The sequence below is a fragment of the Centropristis striata genome, chromosome 3 (genome assembly GCF_030273125.1).
Source record: "Centropristis striata isolate RG_2023a ecotype Rhode Island chromosome 3, C.striata_1.0, whole genome shotgun sequence".
NCBI lineage: Eukaryota > Metazoa > Chordata > Actinopteri > Perciformes > Serranidae > Centropristis > Centropristis striata.
The window spans coordinates 7,200,816-7,219,435 of NC_081519.1; the positions used below are offsets into that span (position 1 = coordinate 7,200,816).

General features: G+C 41.2%; 1 protein-coding gene across 4 annotated transcripts; it reads left to right on the forward strand.

Moving 5' to 3' along the window:
• Window positions 1-9,717: 9,717 nt before the first annotated feature.
• On the forward strand, window positions 9,718-18,035 carry LOC131963460 (transcriptional regulator QRICH1-like). 4 transcript variants are annotated; one of them, XM_059328362.1, is made up of 12 exons: window positions 9,718-10,136; window positions 10,785-11,044; window positions 11,158-11,232; window positions 12,903-13,040; window positions 13,126-14,166; window positions 15,064-15,223; window positions 15,451-15,605; window positions 15,690-15,804; window positions 15,883-15,991; window positions 16,144-16,307; window positions 16,401-16,491; window positions 17,366-18,035. In XM_059328362.1, the coding sequence occupies exons 2-12, from the start codon at window positions 10,796-10,798 to the stop codon at window positions 17,553-17,555; spliced, it is 2,487 nt and encodes an 828-aa protein (XP_059184345.1). In that variant the 5' UTR covers window positions 9,718-10,136; window positions 10,785-10,795; the 3' UTR covers window positions 17,556-18,035. The 4 variants fall into 4 exon arrangements, with proteins under 4 accessions (XP_059184345.1, XP_059184346.1, XP_059184347.1 ...); XM_059328363.1 differs by having other exon boundaries at window positions 11,158-11,226; XM_059328364.1 differs by having other exon boundaries at window positions 11,164-11,232.
• Window positions 18,036-18,620: the final 585 nt, after the last annotated feature.

Genomic DNA, 18,620 nt, shown 5'->3' on the forward strand with positions numbered 1-18,620 from the left:
TATTCTTCACTTCTATTTTATTTTTTGCATTGTTTATATTTCTGTAACTCGTTTCTTCTTCTTTGTAACTGTACATTGTATTGTTGTTTGAAATAAATAAAGAAATAAAGAAATAAACAGCCCACATGAAATATAAAAAAAAGGTTTGGATGATTCCTCATAAATACATAGTTGTTCGTAGAGTTGAGGAGGTATGCGTTAAATTATTCACAAATGTTATCCTACCAATCAGATTTTTCTGTGATGAATATTCAGAAACTGTTTTATTTTGCCATTGGCATTTTCACACCAAAAAATAAAAATAAATTAAATTTAAAAAAACCTAGAAAAGAAGACAAATTTTGTTTATTTTAAAATGTAACAACCTTGAAGATAATTTGGGCAAAATTCTTCATCCATAAAAATAAAATGTTGTTTTCCTGAAGGATAAAGACAAATGTTTTTTAGTATGTATAATAAACTTGATGATTTTGGCAAAATTCTTCATTCATAAATGTAAATTTAGTCATAAAAAATGTATTTTGTTGTTTTCCTGAAGGATGAAGACTTTTTTTATGTACCTTTTTTGAATGTACCTTTTTTCAATAATAAATCTGATGAGTAAATGGATATTTAATCCAGTACACATTTTAAAGAAATAGCAGCATGGCACGGTACACAGGCCAATCAGATGGAGCTGGGTTTGCAGGAGGTGTAGTTGGAGGATCAGGAAATACTGGATTGGGAGCGAGCTGAGGAACATAATATGCCAGCATATTAGGGTGTGGGTAATAAAACTGCTTTTGAGCTGCAGGCTTTGGATAGATCTTTGAGTGGAATACTTATGAGAGAATACTGCACAGGGATCTCGTAGGTATGAGGAGACTGATAAAATGGTTTAGACAGCTGGATTTCAGGTTTGGATCGTGTAGAGCTTGAGTTCGACCTTGTAGCGGCCGCAGGAGTTTGGGAATGGCAGGAAAGTATATCAAGGCGGTATTGAAAAGTGAGGCTTCCCATTATGCTTTGAGGTGGGGGCAGGTATGGTTACCAAAGCCTCTGTGGTAGTGGGAGGAGGAGGGGAAGTTAGATGGAAAATTCCAGGGACCTTGGGGAATACATGGGGTACTGAGAAATGTGAATACTGTGGTATGAATGGTGCTTCAGAGTTTGTAGCAGGAGTGTGTGGCGAGGGAGTGGGCCCAGGAAACACTAGGTACTGAAAAAACATTTGGAATGGGGGGGGGGGGGGGCTCTTATCACGAGGAGGCGTTGTTGTTGATGCTTGTGTCATTTGACTGAGAGCTCAGCGTCCGGCAACAGAACAGAGAGTAAATACTTAAACTGAGTAAATAAAAAGCATGCACACACTTTAGCCTTCCATCTTTAACCACAAGATGGCCCACCATACCTTGATCTCCATGATCTGTTGTAGGGTGCAGAGAGAGTCAGTCATCCAGAACAGAACACTTAAATAGCAAATTCACAACCGCTGCAAACCGATAAAAGGTAAGCCCACATGCCAGACACTGAAGTGTTAATGTCAGAAGAGAAAATGCTCGGAGGCATTTTTCTAATTGTCGGTAAAATGCAAAAAAATTTATGTCCCCTACCCTTAACTTAATAACTTGAGAAGTGCATTTCAACCATAAAGATACAACCCAAAAAGTGCAAGAATCATGCAAGTAAATAGAATTCACCAAATAAGTAAACTGCTTCAAGATTCAACATTTTTTTATTTGATAAAAACTATTTAATATTTTCTGCATATGGCATTCATTAGGATGATTCATAAAAAAGTCACTTTATTTTACACACAATGAAAAAATTCAATGATATACATTTCTGCAGAGGTAAATAGTACAGCTCATATCCAAGCAAATACTCACACGACTTTTAACCATTGAAGTTACTACACCAATCTGATGCAAGAGAGGTGTGAACTAAGATAATGATAATAAAGATAATTTTACACTTACTGAAATCTGGTCTACCCTGCATGCACAAATAACTGGCATATAAAAACAAACATAATAAAATTCTATGCAAGGTGAAATTATATCCACTGGCAAAACTGTCCGTGCTCTGTACTTGTGGATTAAGTTAAGTGCTAGAACACAAACATTTATTTCTGGAGACAAATAACACCCTTATATGTCCAAAACATACACATCTTGATTAATTTGAAACATTAAAGTCAATATAATACCAACACAAGTAAAGCAGTTTTTGCTTAAAAGAGACCATGCTTTGTGAAAGCATTTTGGCTGTTTCTGACTTTTCATTCTGCCTGTATATACCAATGTTTACCATGCCATGTTGGTATCGTAATGGATCAACATTTTACAATCAGAAACAATCAGATTTTGAAAAGTGTGTAGTAGTGTTTTTTACTTTCATACTCAATGAAGAATTTTAAATGTTGCAAATGTGAACACAGGTTAAAAATATAACATGAGGTAAAATGAGAATAATATTTAGTTATATAGTTATATAGCTATATTTAGTTATATATTTTTAAACTAAATATATTTTACCTTATCATCATCAAACAAAAACTGGCATGGATTTTCAAGCCAGTATTTTAGAGATAAGTTGACAGAAGCTCGATGTAGCTTCGTTTTACATTTTGACGTCATGAAGAAGTCATGTCATGAAGAAGTCATGTCATGAAGACTATGATGGAGAGTCTGTAGCTTGAAGTGGAACTTCAGGCATAAGAGACAGCTTAGAGGTCTGTGACATCGTCTGCGGACCACTCGTACTGATGCATCACTGCTGAAAGCGCAGAGTTCAATTCTTCTCCCTGATGTGCGTCAGCTGAAGACCCAACACTACCGTTATACTCAGAGGTAACACTGGGTGACTGTACGGGATCTTTAGGTTGGAACTTGTCAAGTGATGGGGCAATAGACTCCGAATCCACCGTCCACCCGAAGCCAACGTAAGCTGGAGGGAATGCTATTGTACCACCATATCCATGACTGTTGTCTGCAGCCATACTTTGAGTCCAAGAGGGAGGTGGAGTAGTGAACAGACCTCCTGCTGCCAGCGGTCCATGGTGAAGAGCGTTGTCAATGCTGCGCCTGAGGTTGATAGGAGACGGAGGCCCTATGTCAAACTCTATAAGTGAAAGAATGCATTCGCGTTCACCAACTTTTTGCCAAAGTAGTGCAGCCTGAGAGTCAGAGCTGCCGGTGCTAATAGGCTCAGGCTTGTGTTCTGGTGTTTTCGTAGACGGTTGATCATCATAAGGAGACATTAAGTTGTTGTTGTAACCTGCTTTGGACAGGTTATACTTTGCCCAGTTACTTGGCATCAACTCTTCCAAGGTATGCTCTGATTTTCTTAGTGGCCCTTTGCGTATGCTGGCCAAGACCCTACCCCACAAGCTGGTCTCATCCACCTCACCATAATCGCCCCTTGAACGACCCCTAGATTGTGTCCAGGAGATCCAGGATCCCAGCACAAACAATGAGAATCCCCAAGCTAACTCAAGAACTCTGGCCCAAAACTGACTGAGCCACCAGCCCCAGCCGAAGCGTCTCCAGTTCCCCAAAAGCCCATAAAGCCAGAGGAGACTGTACATCTGCAGGCTGCAGCAGAGAACCCCAAGGAAGGCGCACACGGCTGTTACACGCTGTGCACATTTCTTAGTCCTCTGGGAAGGAACCCACTGAGGTACGGAAGACCTGAAATGGGGCTGCAGATCAGAGAAAGACTTGATGAGGATTCCCACACAGAATGGGACGCCCCAACAGAGGGAGAGGGTCTGCAGCAACAGAGGGAGAGCGGGGGAGAGAGTTGGAGAGAAAAGGTCTGCTAGGAGTAATGGAGTGCAATGTAATATAGCCAGCCCTCCAACTACCTTCGGCTGCTGCAGCTGTAGCGGTAAAAGTGATAATTTTAACCCTTTAAGTGTGACGAGAGCAAGGGCAACCTGTGCCCACAGAAGGAGCAGCAGAGGAACATTGTGAAGAGCTGCCAGAGTCGAACGAGACAGGACCTGACGGGTGCCGTAAGGATCAAGTAGAAGGAGCGTACCACGCAGACTACCACTTATCATCAGGAGGGTATTTTTCAAAGCCAAGGCGTCACCAAGGGGATGAGGAAGAGTACATGCACAGCCCATTCCCATAACTGCCAGGACTGCCATCAATATGAAAAGGATGGCAGATCCAAAGACATGCAGTTCCCAGGCAAATGCCAGTGTGCGTCTCATGTCATCCCAGAGCAGACTGGTGCCATTAGAAGCTGTGAGTACAACACAACGACCCAGAGCGAGCACACAGGGACCTCCAGGTCGCGACAGGTTCTGGTTCAATGCGGGAGTTAACGCATCGTTTTGGACAGAGAGTTTAGGCCTGTCCGAACCTGAAAATGAGAGACAGAGAGAAGGAGAAAGGAAGGAAAAATACTTATTTTCAAAACAGGTGAATTTTATAGTGATTTTGTAAACATGCATGTTGATTGGATTGTGAATTTTACTACTATTACATTAAAGTTCAAGGAAAATAATTAGGAATAATTAGGAATCTATGACATATATTGACTTCATTTATATATGCAAACCTACCATCCAGAAAATCCTCATTTATGATGGACGCATGACTCTCTTTTGACTGTTTCTTCGTCGTTATGTGGCTGCCTTCCAAGAGAGCGTCCTCTGAGGTTGCGTGTTCACTGGAGTGAGTGTATCCTGTAATTGAAGTATTAGCTTTGTCAGCTCCCTGGCCATGAGCCCCTGAGTGATGTAGAGTAAGTGTTGGTGTTGTAGTTAATGTGATTCCAGACCCGGAACGGTTTTCATTGCCGGCTCGTGCAGACTCCTCTGGAATGATGAGTGTCTGTGCGGCTGAACTGTCAACAGTATGCCCACTGCCCTCCTCAGAGTCACTGCTGCTCCCCGAAAAGAAGATGAGTTCTGTGCTTCGAGTTATTCGGACTGAATCAGAGTCGTGCAGTGAATGTGAAGTTTGAATAAGGCTTCCAAGTGAGGCCAGAGACAGAGTTAGTGTAATGAAAAGCAAAGATGAACGGCCCATTTTGACACTGCAAAATGACACTCCAAATCCAAAAACCTGTAGAACAGAGGAGAAGGAGAGGAACAGTCAGTCAAAACAGACTAACACTGGCTGCAGACATTAGTATAACCATTTCACTTCAACAGGATGCAGTATTTTTATAGTACATTATTTCATATAATTGTGAAAGCATTGCTAGTAGAAAGAGGTGAAGAATCACACAGATTCCCAGATAATGTATCCAGTCTATTAATCCTATAAAGGGGAACGAATTCCCCAGTGAAATCCAGTTTGTTTGCCCACTCCACAACATCTGTGGATGGTTTGTCTCTGCAAAGATACAACACCGCTTGGCAAAAACCTGGAAGTTCACAACATGAGCCAGTCTGATCTGTCTGTAACCTTTTGAGTCAATCAAAAATGACTGAAATGGTTAAAACAGACAATAGAGCACAAGTATTATGCATAAGAATATTATTTTCAGCAAAAATATAGTTGTGGCTCAGTGTTTCCCATACATTGATTTATTTGTGGCGTTCTGCCCCAATATCAACATTGACCGCCACATATTGATATTCCTTTTTTTCGCTCTTTCTCTGTCTTATACTCTCTCTCCTTCACACAAACACATTAACAACAGTCTGTAGTCTATGTTCTTAACCTAATGCTGTCTGTCTTAGAGAGCTATCTCGCTATTTATTAGCAACCATGTAATGGCGCAGGGTTTCCCTGCCATCATACACTGTTTAAACACAGCGCCTTGTTGTGTCCTACCATGATATGAGGAGCTTGTGGACAAGCCAACGCACGGGACAAGACATTGTACTGCTATTTATCAAAACAGTGTTCCCATTCTGCAAAAGCATGGGTCTTTAAATTAGTGGTCAAAACAGCTGGGTCAAAAATAGACATACAGCTGCTAAAAATATTTGGTTAAAGCTATTTTCAACTCAATAAGGAGCTTTTGGTTGTCATCCACAAGCTTCTGGTTAAATCATTGATTATCCAATTGACAGAATTGGTGCAGTTTAACTAAATTCATTAGATTTCTGACAAAGACATGTCTCTTTAACATTGTTTTCATGTTCTTGCTGGGGATCAAGTCAGGACATTGGGAAGGCCATTTCAAAACCTTAATTTAGCCTGACTTGGCCATTCCTTTCCCACTTTTGATGGGTGTTTGGGGTCATCTCGTGGAAGTTGGTTTATGATTGTAGGTTTTCCGAAATAATTTGGTGGTAATCCGCCAAGCGAGTCGTGTTTCCAGTTCAGTTTGTTTGTTAGCTCTGCCAAGGAGCTAATTTGGTGGGAGGATGTAGGAAGCACCCATTACATTTTGGCACAGATCAGAGTCACAGGGTAGATACATAAATCATGCTCTAACTTGCATTAACACTGCAAGGTAGGACATGGCTTTGGTAAAGGTCTGTGCTGCTCACCTGATTGTCATGAAACTTTGTGGAAGGGTGCAGCATGGGTGAAGGAAAACCTGTTACATTTTGCAGCACATCCGAAATCACAAGTCGGACTGCACTTCTAGTTCTATTCACTTTCTGTGAAGCCACAATTCCCCCAGCATCAAAACAGACCAAAAGCATAATAGTATCTCCACCAATCTTGAGGGTAGTTATGTTGTTTTGGGGGTTGAAGGTCGAACCATCTTCCCTTCAGCTCTATCATTGGACAACAGATGTTTATCCAGAAGGCCTTTTCATTATCCATCCTTCAGTCAAGTCTTTAGGTGTCACTTCTCAAGCATGGGCTTCCTTCTTGCCCGGGAGCCTCTTAGCCAATAATGGTGCTTGCAGCTTGTAATTCACAGCAGACCTGCTTTTGAGTGGTTCTTGGCTGACTCTTGACCATCCTGACCTGATTGTGGCAGGGACCCAACTGTGCCATGCACTTTACTTACAAACAATTGTTTGAATGGTTGTTCTTGGGAACTGTAGCTGCGTTGAAATGGTGCCAAGTAACTTACTGACTAGTTCATGTCAATATCCACTTCTCCAGATCCATTCTGAGCTCCTTGGACTTCCCTGTTGTAGCCTTTGTAGTTAAGTCTAAGGAGTGTATCATCCATCAATTATCCTTAACTGATTATCCAAACTCAGGTTGCAGGGGGCTGGAGCCGATCCCAGCTGACATTGGGCGAGAGACACCTTGGACAGGTTGCCAGAATATCACATGGCTGGCACATAGAGACAGACAACAGACAACCATTCTCGCTCCTCATCACACCTACAGGCAATTTAGAGTGACCAATTAAACCTAAACGGCATGTTTTTGGACTGGTGGAAGAAGCCCGGAAGACCCAGAGAGAACCCAAGCTGACACGGGCAGAACATGCAGCTCCACACAGAAGAGCCGCAGGCCAGAGTCAAACCAACAACCCTCTTACTGTGAATGTATCAAACAAGCTTTATTTAAATGAGCTCAGAGAAGTCACCAGCTGTAGCCAATCATAATCACTTACAAGAAGCCACTTGAGGCCATGCCACAAGGCAAATTGAATTTAACCAACTTTCTTTGATTTGATGTATATTTTTGACCCTGCAAATTTGGTCACATTTTCAGGAGGCTCATATTAAATTCATAAAAGAACTAAAATGAAAAAATGTTTCTGTGACCAAGAAGTATGTGCTTCAATCATTCATAACATCAAAATATGAGTTCTAGAAATTATTGAAAACTCAAGTCTGCCATGACCTATGTACTTTAAAGTTTTAAAAGTACAACTGTAAATATTTTTTACAGACCGGATTTCCAAAATGCAAACTCTGCAGATTTTGGATGGTAAACAGTTGCTATTTCTATTTGTTTATCTAAACTACTTAAGCAACTCCTTTTGCATGCTTGATTTTGTAGTATTGATAAGTATTTGATTTTAAAAAAATGCACTCCATTAGAAACAAATACAAGAGCATTAAAGAAAAGCTTTACATGCAAGGCTACTTGTGGTCTCAAAAATCAGAGGAGGATTTTTTTAAAACTTTAACTATAAACAATCATTTTTCACCAAAACACAATACCCTATTGATGAAACATTCTCCCCTACAAACTAAAACAGAAATTTAAAAAATGCTCAAAATAAAATCAGATGTACCTGTGATTCCTTTTTGCTCTGCTTCCTTTCAGTGGGTCACAAGCAGCACTTCACCACAAGCATTGTAACATCGGATTTCTGATGTGAGCATCACAGTGAAGGTTGAACCCACTGGATTTACAGGCATGTTAAAAGCCATCGGGGTGACGTCTTATTCCTATTACTGCACCGGCTGGTTACTTGGCAGCCTTCCATCCTGATGTCCCCTGTAGAAACAAATACAAAACCAAAATACCAGGGGCCAAATATGAAAGAAAGGGCTTAAAAAAGCAATGGCTGGGAGGTAATTGTCTCAACATGTGTAGATTTTTAAAAAGAAACAAACAATTGGCTATAAATAAAAACCCACAAGCCTACCTACCACTGTCTATAAGTTGTGTGAGGGTAAATCCCTTCTCTAGTGGATTACATTAAGTAGCACAAAGTCACATTAAGTGATAATGTGAAGCCAACTCTACACGTGCACTCTAGTATTTTTTAATGCCCACTCACAGTCTTATTTAGTTTGAAACTAATGTACATGTGAGGGCTTATGGCAAACATGACATGGCATAAGAAGGGATGTTGTCAATACAGTACCTTTAACTCTCTGCCTATAAGTCATGGTCGCCACTTAGATGAATCTTAGTATGCCATTGCTTTCATTGTAAGCCATTTATTTAAGAAAAAAATATGAATATACACATAACTCCCACCACCACTTCCACCAGAGAGCCCCTGTTGTCTGCAGTGAGTGTGGGAATTAACTCTTTCCTGTCCAGTGTGTAGAGGACACAGCCTATGCTCACAGCACATCTGTGTTGGTCCACCTTAAGACGGGAGAGAGGCAGTTTGTTGTGGAGAGGACTGGGGCAGGCCCTCAGCAGCACATGCCTGGCTCTTTAAGGCAGACTGGGGAAGTTAGATTCTGTTAAAGGTACATGCATTCAAATGTTTACCATGCATCACCAGAACATCCCCAGAAAGCCTTTCAACACTTCTGCAGTTCTTTATATATTAATGTGTCATTTTTAAATGACTCAGCCTGGAACTTAGTTTCCAGAGTCAAAAGTATAGTGATATACAAGGTAGTCTGACAAAATAAACACTTCACTTGCCCCACACTATATATATATATATATATATATATATATAAATATATATATATATATATATATATATATATATATATATATATTCTTGAGAATAGCTCAAATAAATATTTTTAATCAAATTTGATATCTATCTATTTATTTATTTGCATACTTATGAATGCATTCATACGTATGCAAATAAATAAATAGATATTTTCACTCTTCAAATTTTCTCTCATTTTGTTTCCCCTCTCTGATTTTCAGTACTAGATAATAATAATAATTAAAAAAAATATAGGTAGTAATAATAGTGTATGGCCAGGCAATAGGCTGCAAATCACCCAAAAAATAATGTGAGGGATTTTAAATTGCAGAGATAAATGAGATAAATAAAAAAAAGTAAATCTGGTGAAATACCATTACAGCTTGTGACTGACTGTGCATTGATCATAAAGCCAGACTATGTGCATGTGTAAATGTCATCTCTCAGGATGGGAGCTCTTGTTAACAGGACGCCGCTGCAGGCCGTCGCCCGGCAGAGCAGTCTGGAGAGGAGTCGCCTTGTTTTCGGGGCCTATACTTCCGTCATTTTATATCTCACTGCATAAAAATTAGTGAGGTGTTTCTGCATGTGTCGCTGTTTCGCGTCGGTTGTAGTAACACCACTCGGGGTTCAACTTCACAGGCGACATCAATCCGTAGCTGTGAAACTTGTTTTCCCCGCCTGGATCTCACCCTGCAGCCAGCGGACGTCAGACACACCTCGCCTGCTGCTCCGCTCTTCACATTTTATCGCAGTCTAATCACATCATTGTTTGCGGGCTTTCACCGCCGCTACGCGCACTATGTAGCGGAGTATATGGTGTGCTGGCGTGGTAGCTGTAAGGCGTTTATCGGCTTTTTTTAGTTTTAAACACCGTGCCTTGGCGGAAAGCAGTGGATTTCGTTTTATTTAAGGTAGCATGACAGGATCCTCGGCCATCGAGCTAGCTAAGCTAACGTTAGCACAATGGCTGGCTAGCGTCATGTTATGCAATGAATGGACTGTTGCTTTAATGTTTGTTATTTTACATAATGTATCCTAATTGCATAATTTACAGTGGGCATCACCGATGTATTCAGCGGTGTTTAATACAGTTAGCGGCTAGTAGCGAGCCAGCTATCCAGATGCCTTGCTAGCATCGTGAAGCTAGCATGCTAACCACTAGCTGTAACGTAGACACGATTATTAGACCGTTAGGACAGAAAACAGGAAAACATATTCTCTGTAAACACTTAAACAGCCTTGTCTTTTCGTATTGTAACAATTTCCAGTTAGCTGTGTGCCCTAACTGTGACTGTAATGTTTAAGCTGCTGTAAAAAGTTGATTGAAGTGTAGCGCAGTCATTGTATTACAAGTCAAAATGCACTTTGTCCCTTGTGCTTGTTTTTATTACAACTTTCTCCTCTCTAACTAACAGGATTTCACGTGACGTAATGTAGCTAATTATTTCGTGCATTAAAAAAAAGTATTTATTACAGATGTGTATGCTTTCACTGCAAAGACATGTGAGCTGCTTTGGGGACTTTATTACTCATATGTGTGTGAAAATGTGTCTTTTCAGGTCATTTGAGGATGAATGAGCAGGAGAGTGGGGTGGTCTCCTTTGATGAGTATGTGCGGCAGAAGGCCCGCACTGTGCCTCAGCACAGGATGAAGGAGTTCCTGGAGTCTCTCGCAAAGGGCCCAGAGGTGCTGCAAGAGTTCAGCCAGCAGGAAGGTGCAGCCACCACCACTGCCATGGTGTACCAGCAGCAGGGCGCCAACTGTGTGTACGCAGACAGCACGGAGGTGGCCGGGTCTCTCTTGGAGCTGGCTGGTCCGGTAAGAGCAGCTCCCTTTTTATCATTGGTTGTTCATGTTAAGAGTGGTAGTATTGCTTTTCTTCACTGTGGTGCAATCTGCTGCACTTCTTATATGTACATACTTTATGACAGGTGCAGGTGACCTCTGCAGAGATCTCACCTCATCAGTCTGTGCATCAAGAGTCTGAACAGCAGCTTCAGGTGCAGGTTAGTTTAAATTACATGATAGTCCCTTTCTCAAACCCAGTGTACATTGCGCTGCATCTCATTGCTAGTTTCAGACTAACTCAGTTTTCATTTTTAAAAACCTGTTTTGCCATGACTTTTACTTGCACCCATCTGTGCTCTCCTGGGGGTGTTGGCCTTAAAACGGGGTGTGGTCATAGGCATTAATATCTTGAGATGAATGGAATAAGACACAGGGACGTGCAGCAGTGCTCCTAGAGTTAAATTGCTCATTGGTGCATTTGCTTCTACGCAGTCAAACAGAGTTGTTGTTGTAACAGAGGACTGGGAGATTCAGAGCCAGTGGGTCTGCTCACTTCTTATATTTGTCAAATCCACCATTTAAATCGAAATGCAGGCGCACTTGGCTTTTAAAGTGGATGTGAGATGACCCTTGGATTAGTTTTGATTATGTTAATCCCAAAACACACCTATGTTTAATTGAGAAAGTAGACTATGCACCATTTAACTAGAAGAAGTGGGGTTGGACACACCCCAAATGCACTTTGACTCACTTTAGACCATGCACTGTAAATTGTTTAAAGAGTCAACTATGGTTAAATTGCACAAGACAGATGTGGCCTGCATGGTCCAGAATCACTGTCATTACTCACTGCCAAAAGAGAAAACCAATGAGAATGCATTGGTGGGTTTTTTAGTTAAAATGAACTCTGTGTGAAGTAGCTTTGCACTTTCATTTCTGATTGCACTGTTGGGAAAGGATTTACAGTTCAAAACCAAAACGTCAGATTCATGATGATGATGATATAAATTGTAATAATAATTCTATATTACAATTAATACACACCGTCTTAAATGTTAAGTGCCTCAGAAATCAATTCAGTAACACATTCACTCAATTCACTATAATTTCTTTTAGATGTTATTAGCCTCCTCGCTCTTTCACCTTCACTCTACTGCTGCACTTTAGTCTGTCACTGTGTATCCTTAAATTTATAAATGTGACTCAAGCCAAAATTCTACTTTCTATTGACCAGCAAAAAAAAAACTTGTTACTTTTTCTGTGGAACAAAAGCCATTTCTTCAGTCACACTGTAGTGTGGACTGTTGAACCTCCTCAGGAGTGGTAGTTTTTGTTTCAGTGCAGCTTCGCATTTTATGATCAGAAATGTCAGTAATTTGGGGAAAACTCTTTTTATCATCATAATTCACTTTTTTTTTCATATAGAAAAACTATTGTAGAAGCTAAGCCAATGCTTTAAGCCACTGAGGTATTTCAACAGGAAAACTTATTGACACGCTTTGATTTGGCCATAAATGATGAATAAGAGTCCAGTTGCTTTTCAATTTCGATGCAAAACAAGTCCATTTATTTAACATCTCATGCTTCAATCACACTATCTCTTATACATACATCTGCGCGAAGCATAACGAGCGCCGTGCACCGCAGCGTAACGTATAGCGTATATCGGTCAAAAACTGTTTTTCCCCTTCCCGTTGGAAAACACCTGACGAGCCCCCAAAAGGTTCCCACCTATATAGGCGGACCCGCCAATCACAAGTGGACCATGACACACACAACAATTAACATTAAATCTGCTCTTACAACTATTCACAGTATGTCGGTGAACAGTAAGTAATATTTTGATATAACTGCTGTTAATTTTACAAACTCTCCCTCTGTGGTTCAGGTTCAGATTGAAGAACAGCAGGGCCAGACAGTTGGCCAGGTCCTTCAGGTGGCCTCCCCATCTCAGCAGGATCTGCAGGGAATCTCAACAGCTCATTTTGTCCAGCAGGGAGAGCTCACAGAGGAGCAGCAGCAGCAGGTACAGGAATATAAAAACAGTCACCCACCACATCAAGTGCATCCATGTGATGCTGGTTTGTGATTATGTCAACTTTGTTCAACAGATTCAGGCGCAGCTGGTTGCCGCTGTAGGGCAACAAATCCAGTTGTCAAGTGGACAACAAATACAGTTGCAAGGAACGCAGCACATTCAGTTGCCAGATGGCCAGCAAATTCAACTTCAGGCTGGTCAACATATTCAACTACAGGGTGGCCAACAGATTCAGCTACAGGGTGGCCAACAAATTCAATTACAGGGTGGCCAACAGATTCAGCTACAGGGTGGCCAACAAATTCAATTACAGGGTGGCCAACAAATTCAATTACAGGGTGGCCAACAAATTCAACTACCAGGCGGCCAACAGATTCAGTTACAGGGTGGCCAGCAAATTCAACTACCAGGTGGCCAACAAATTCAGCTACAGGGTGGCCAACAATTTCAACTACCAAGCGGCCAACAGATCCAGATTCAGACCATAGAGGCCATGTCTCCCTCACAGCAACAGGATTCTCCCAGAGAGGCAGAGAGGAGGTCCGCCGCTGTCTCAACTGTTCTCCAACCGGCCAAGAAGCGAAAGGTGGATGTCCCCGTCGCTGTGTCGTATGCTGTTCCACAGGGCCAGCAGGTGGCCACAGTCCTAGCCATCCCTCAGGGGCAGCAGCAAAGCTACGTGTCCCTACGACCGGATTTACTTACTGTCGACAGCGCTCAGCTGTACAGCACTACAGGAACAATCACAGGTCCCACAGGTGAGACCTGGACCATCCCTGTGTACTCCACTCCACAGCAGCAGGGGGTAACTCACATTGCCATACCACAGGACACATACAGCACAATGCAGGTCACCACCACCAACGGTAAGGACAAGATGTCCCCCAGCTCCTCGGCGAGGTCTGCAGATGTGCAGTCGGCCTCCACCGGGACACAGGAAGAAATAGTGCAGACCCTGTTCCCGGCGCAGTTCATGAACGGGAACATTCACATCCCTGTGGCAGTGCAGACTGTTGGAGGGACTTACAACACGACACAGTCGGTGCACATATGGGACCCAAATCAACAGCAGAGCCAAGGAGAAGAGGGACAAGAGCAGCAGCTCCATCTGCAGGTTTGCAAATTCTCTTTTACTGAATTTGTCCTATTCAGTGTACCCTGTTTTTTCATAATAATAACAATCCTGAAATGTAACTTTGGGCCTTTTCGCACCTAAAAGTCAGAACCAAGGTTTGCTTTTTTGTTTTGTTACATTGCATACATTTGATCTTGTTAGTCTTGGTTTAACATTGCAGCTATGCAAGCCCACTCAAGAAGTATACAGTAAATAACGTACACTTCATCCTGTCGTCATCACCTATCGGTGCTGCGTCTGCCCATATTTGCGATTGATTGTCCCGGCCGTTTCTATCCTCCCGGCAAAAAATTAAGTGTGTTGCATTAAGTGAATAGATAAAGGTGTCAGATCAGTGTCAAACATTTGGTCTCCTCCTTTCCAAATCTGCTACAGCAGCTCATTTTGTTTTCTTGCAACAGTTTTCCTTTACAGTTCTCATAATAGCCTGCAAGAACTTCCTGTAATGGGTCCGAAAGTCTGAACCATTGGAGAAAAAAAAGTCACACTTCAAATAAACAAAACTATGGTTCAATTTGATGAAGACTGAGACCAAACAAGATGAGTGTGAAAGGGCCATTAATGCTGTGAAGAGAATGAAAAATGTGATAGACATATCGTTATAGTCAGGAATTACTAAGAAAAATACCTGAAATCTACAGATGCAAAGCTTTAGACGGTATTTAAATCCTTGCTTATACATATTGATTTTTTATTGTTTTGGAAGAATGAATATTAAAGGTCCTGTTTGGTAACTTGCACTTAATCACATGCAAATTGTTTTAACTTAATTATCAAGCTGAATTATCAACATGTGATTACAAAGATGCGTTTTATCCTTGCTGCCCTCTTTCACAGAAAACAATTAACTGTGACGATTTTACTTTGGTCATGCAGGGTCACATAGAGACCGAGGCTCATGATGAACAGCCTACAGAAATTATGGTCCCTGTCTGCCTGAAGCCAGAGGAAGGCCTGGAGGTCTGGCGCCTGTGGGTGAAGAGAAAAAATGCAGAGTTAAACAAGCAGGAAAAGACCAAGCTTGCACCAATAGGACGTAAGTCAGCTAATTATTAATCAAACACACATTTGTATTGAGCATTTGTCAGATGACGTTGATACCTACTATTACATATACTTACTGAAACCACTGGACGCAATAATATATCAGTTTTGTTTGGATTCCCTTATGTATTTGCTGTCTGTGTTGTTTTCCTACTGCCTACCTGTGAACTTTGAAATCACTCATACAAACTTTGCTAATCCTTCTGTGGCTGTGTACAGGTCGTCAGCCACTGCGTTTTCAGGAAGACTTGGTGTCGAGCGCAGTAGCTGAGCTGAACCTGGGTCTCTCCCTGATGACGCAGGAGGCACGAGGATCAGACGAAGAGGAATTCACATCAGATGTTCTATATTATGTTTTCTTGTGCATACAAAAGGTTTGTATCCTCATTGTTAGTGGGTCTATCTTCCCAAAAGGCTGTCGCCTTTAAGTTTTAACCTTCACTTTTCTTTTCTTTTAGTATCTCTTCGAAAATGGACGTGTGGATGATATTTTCTCTGATCCGTATTACACACGTTTCTGTGGGTGTTTACACAAAATCCTGGATGGATGGAAACCCACCGTCCATCCTTTAGGTAAGAAGAATCAAGATTTTATTTTATTTTTTTGTCGCTATTTCAGAGAAAGAATGACTCACTGTGTCTTCATCTCAGGTTATGTCATTCCAAGTCATGTGACAGAGGAGATGCTGTGGGAGTGTAAACAGCTCGGTGCACATTCACCGGCCACGTTGCTCACAACTCTAATGTATTTCAACACTAAGTGAGTAATTGAATGACCAGAATCTGTTCAATATGACTTGCAATCTGTTTTTGTAGGTGAAGTTTTTCATCTAATATTTATCTTTGACTGGGGGAAAATGGGCTTCCATAAAAATAGAATGCGAGCATGTGGTAAAACTATTTCTGTCGCAGGCATTTCCACCTGACAACACCTGAACAGCACATGAAAGTAGCTTTCTCTAAAGTCCTAAGACATTCGAGGAAGAACCCGTCTAATGCCAAGGACAAAGCAACCAGTATCCGCCTTCTCAAAGGACAAGGTCAACACAGCGCAGGACAGAACGGTTCTCAATACAGTAAGCCTCACGTTGAAGTCTTACAATGAGACACAGCCTTCCACAGCAGAAGTTTTTACTGTTGCTGACGTGTTGTGTGACGTCTTGTTTCAGGAACCGATGACATGTACGATGAACAGACCGAGGATCCTGAGAACCCTCTTCGCTGTCCCATTAAACTTTACGACTTTTATCTCTTCAAATGGTGAGTGACTCCATCGCATACCTCCTGTGTAACTCGTTCATTCTTCAGCGTGTGTATGTAACATAAATTACATTATAACTCCCAAAAAAAGTGAAGCCTTATTGTCCCCTGGTGGCTGGCTGCAGTATAAACCCTGCCCCTCCCATACTAAAACAAAATTATATATAAGACTTTATTCCCTCATTTACAGCGACGATGACTACATTTACAAACAGTTCAGAAATACAAATTCAAAATACAGATGATAGACAAGAAAAATAAAGAAGTAAAATACTATTTAATATGACCAAAGCAACAAAAAAAACAGTTGCAGACAGTTGCGGGAAAGTCTGAAATCAATCTACAAAATTGAGAAAAATCTGATGGCGTATTGATCCTCAGTGTAAGTTAAAGATCATTCCAGGTCTTGTGGGGGCATTAAAACAAAAGGCTGTCTTCCCAAGTTCAGTCTGCACATGGGGAACTGTGAGAGTAAACCAATTATTTGTTCATGTCAAGTACTGTCCATGATTCCAGTCAAGTAGTCTTAAGTATTGAGAAATAAATGATAATAAAACCTAAACATCAAAGTACATGTCAAATATTTTAATATGTTGATTTTAATTAGTTATTCAGTGCTATAAAACAGAGATTTCACATCACGACTGACAGCTGGGATTGACTCGTGGCAGTCAGGTCGATGTATGGGTGGGATCTTGATACAGGGGCTCAACCAGCCAATCACAACTGTGTAGACTCTGGCTCCAAATGTGCAGGATGGCAGCTCCTGTATCCAGGAACATTTTGCTTAATTTTTGTACAGTGGAAGAAAGTGGAGACATGTTATCCATATTGATATAAAGTCGATGAAATAAACTTTCTTTGTCTTTTCCAGTCCTCAAAGCGTGAAGGGGCGTAACGATGCGTACTACATGACTCCGGAGCCTGTCGTCGCACCCAACAGTCCGATGTGGTATTCCTCTCAGCCCCTCACCAGTCAGCAAGTGGAGAATGTCCTGGCCCGCATCATTGTGATCCGAGAGATCCAGGAGATCATCAGCGCCGGTCTGGATGAGCTAAACTGAGACTGAACTCATGGGAATGTGATTGTTGACTATGCAGTATCCATCCTGACTCTATAAACCTCAATGACCATCATCTCAAATCAAAGGGAACAATCATTTCTCTCTGAGTGCATCATGAAAGCAAAGATTTTTTTTTTTCTGTTATCACATTTTCAGCTGATGGGTTGGACTGTTTCTCTTGACTACCTTTGTAAGCCATTGCCTCTGTAACCTTTAAACTGGCAAGTAAAGGAGGCTTTATTCTCACCACTGCTGGACTATGATTGACCTCCTGCCCTCTGAGCTCTGCAGAGGTGGTACATTTTCTTGTAAAAGTTTCAGTATGATACGATGATATTTAACCGTTCACTAGTTAACCTCACAAAGTCCCACTACGATGCGCGAAATCTTAAAGGACAATTGCAAGGACCACTTCTCACAACTTTTTTTGTATACGGACTGCATTTTGGACAATATATTGACTTGTTCAAAGCTGAAAAACTTGTGCCTGTTTTCAAAAGTGACGTCATGATTTAATGCCTGTGGATCTTTGAGTCAAACCTCCGATATCCACACGGTCAAAGTGCTATATTGTGGTCGTTCAGGAGATCAGAAGCATTTCTTCTCAGGTCAAAGCTAGTGATTTAAACACCCATCGAGGACTTTTGCCAACTTATTCCTGTATGTATGTACAGTAGGTTATTAAACAGGACATGCAGGTGGAAACACCTTTGTTTAGCTTACACAGTTAATTAATCTTTGTATCAAAAGTCATGACAATTGGAAATCTAAAAGTATTAAGTGCTGTGCTGTATGGAAGCCCATTTCTGCCACTAAAACAAAAATAGGATGAAAATGTTGCCTTGTGGTTTAGAAAATACCCTGAAAGTCCTTCTAATGAGATATGTTCAGAGACTAATTACTTAGTATTGCAAAATAATGAAACTTTCTCAGATACTGACTCCAAAAGCCACTACTTTGAGAGCTTCTCATTATGACTTGCAGAATCTTTTTGGCAGAAAGGGGGTTCCATCATGTTGACTGTAGAAAAAAAACTTGATATTGAAATAATGATTAGTTGTGAGC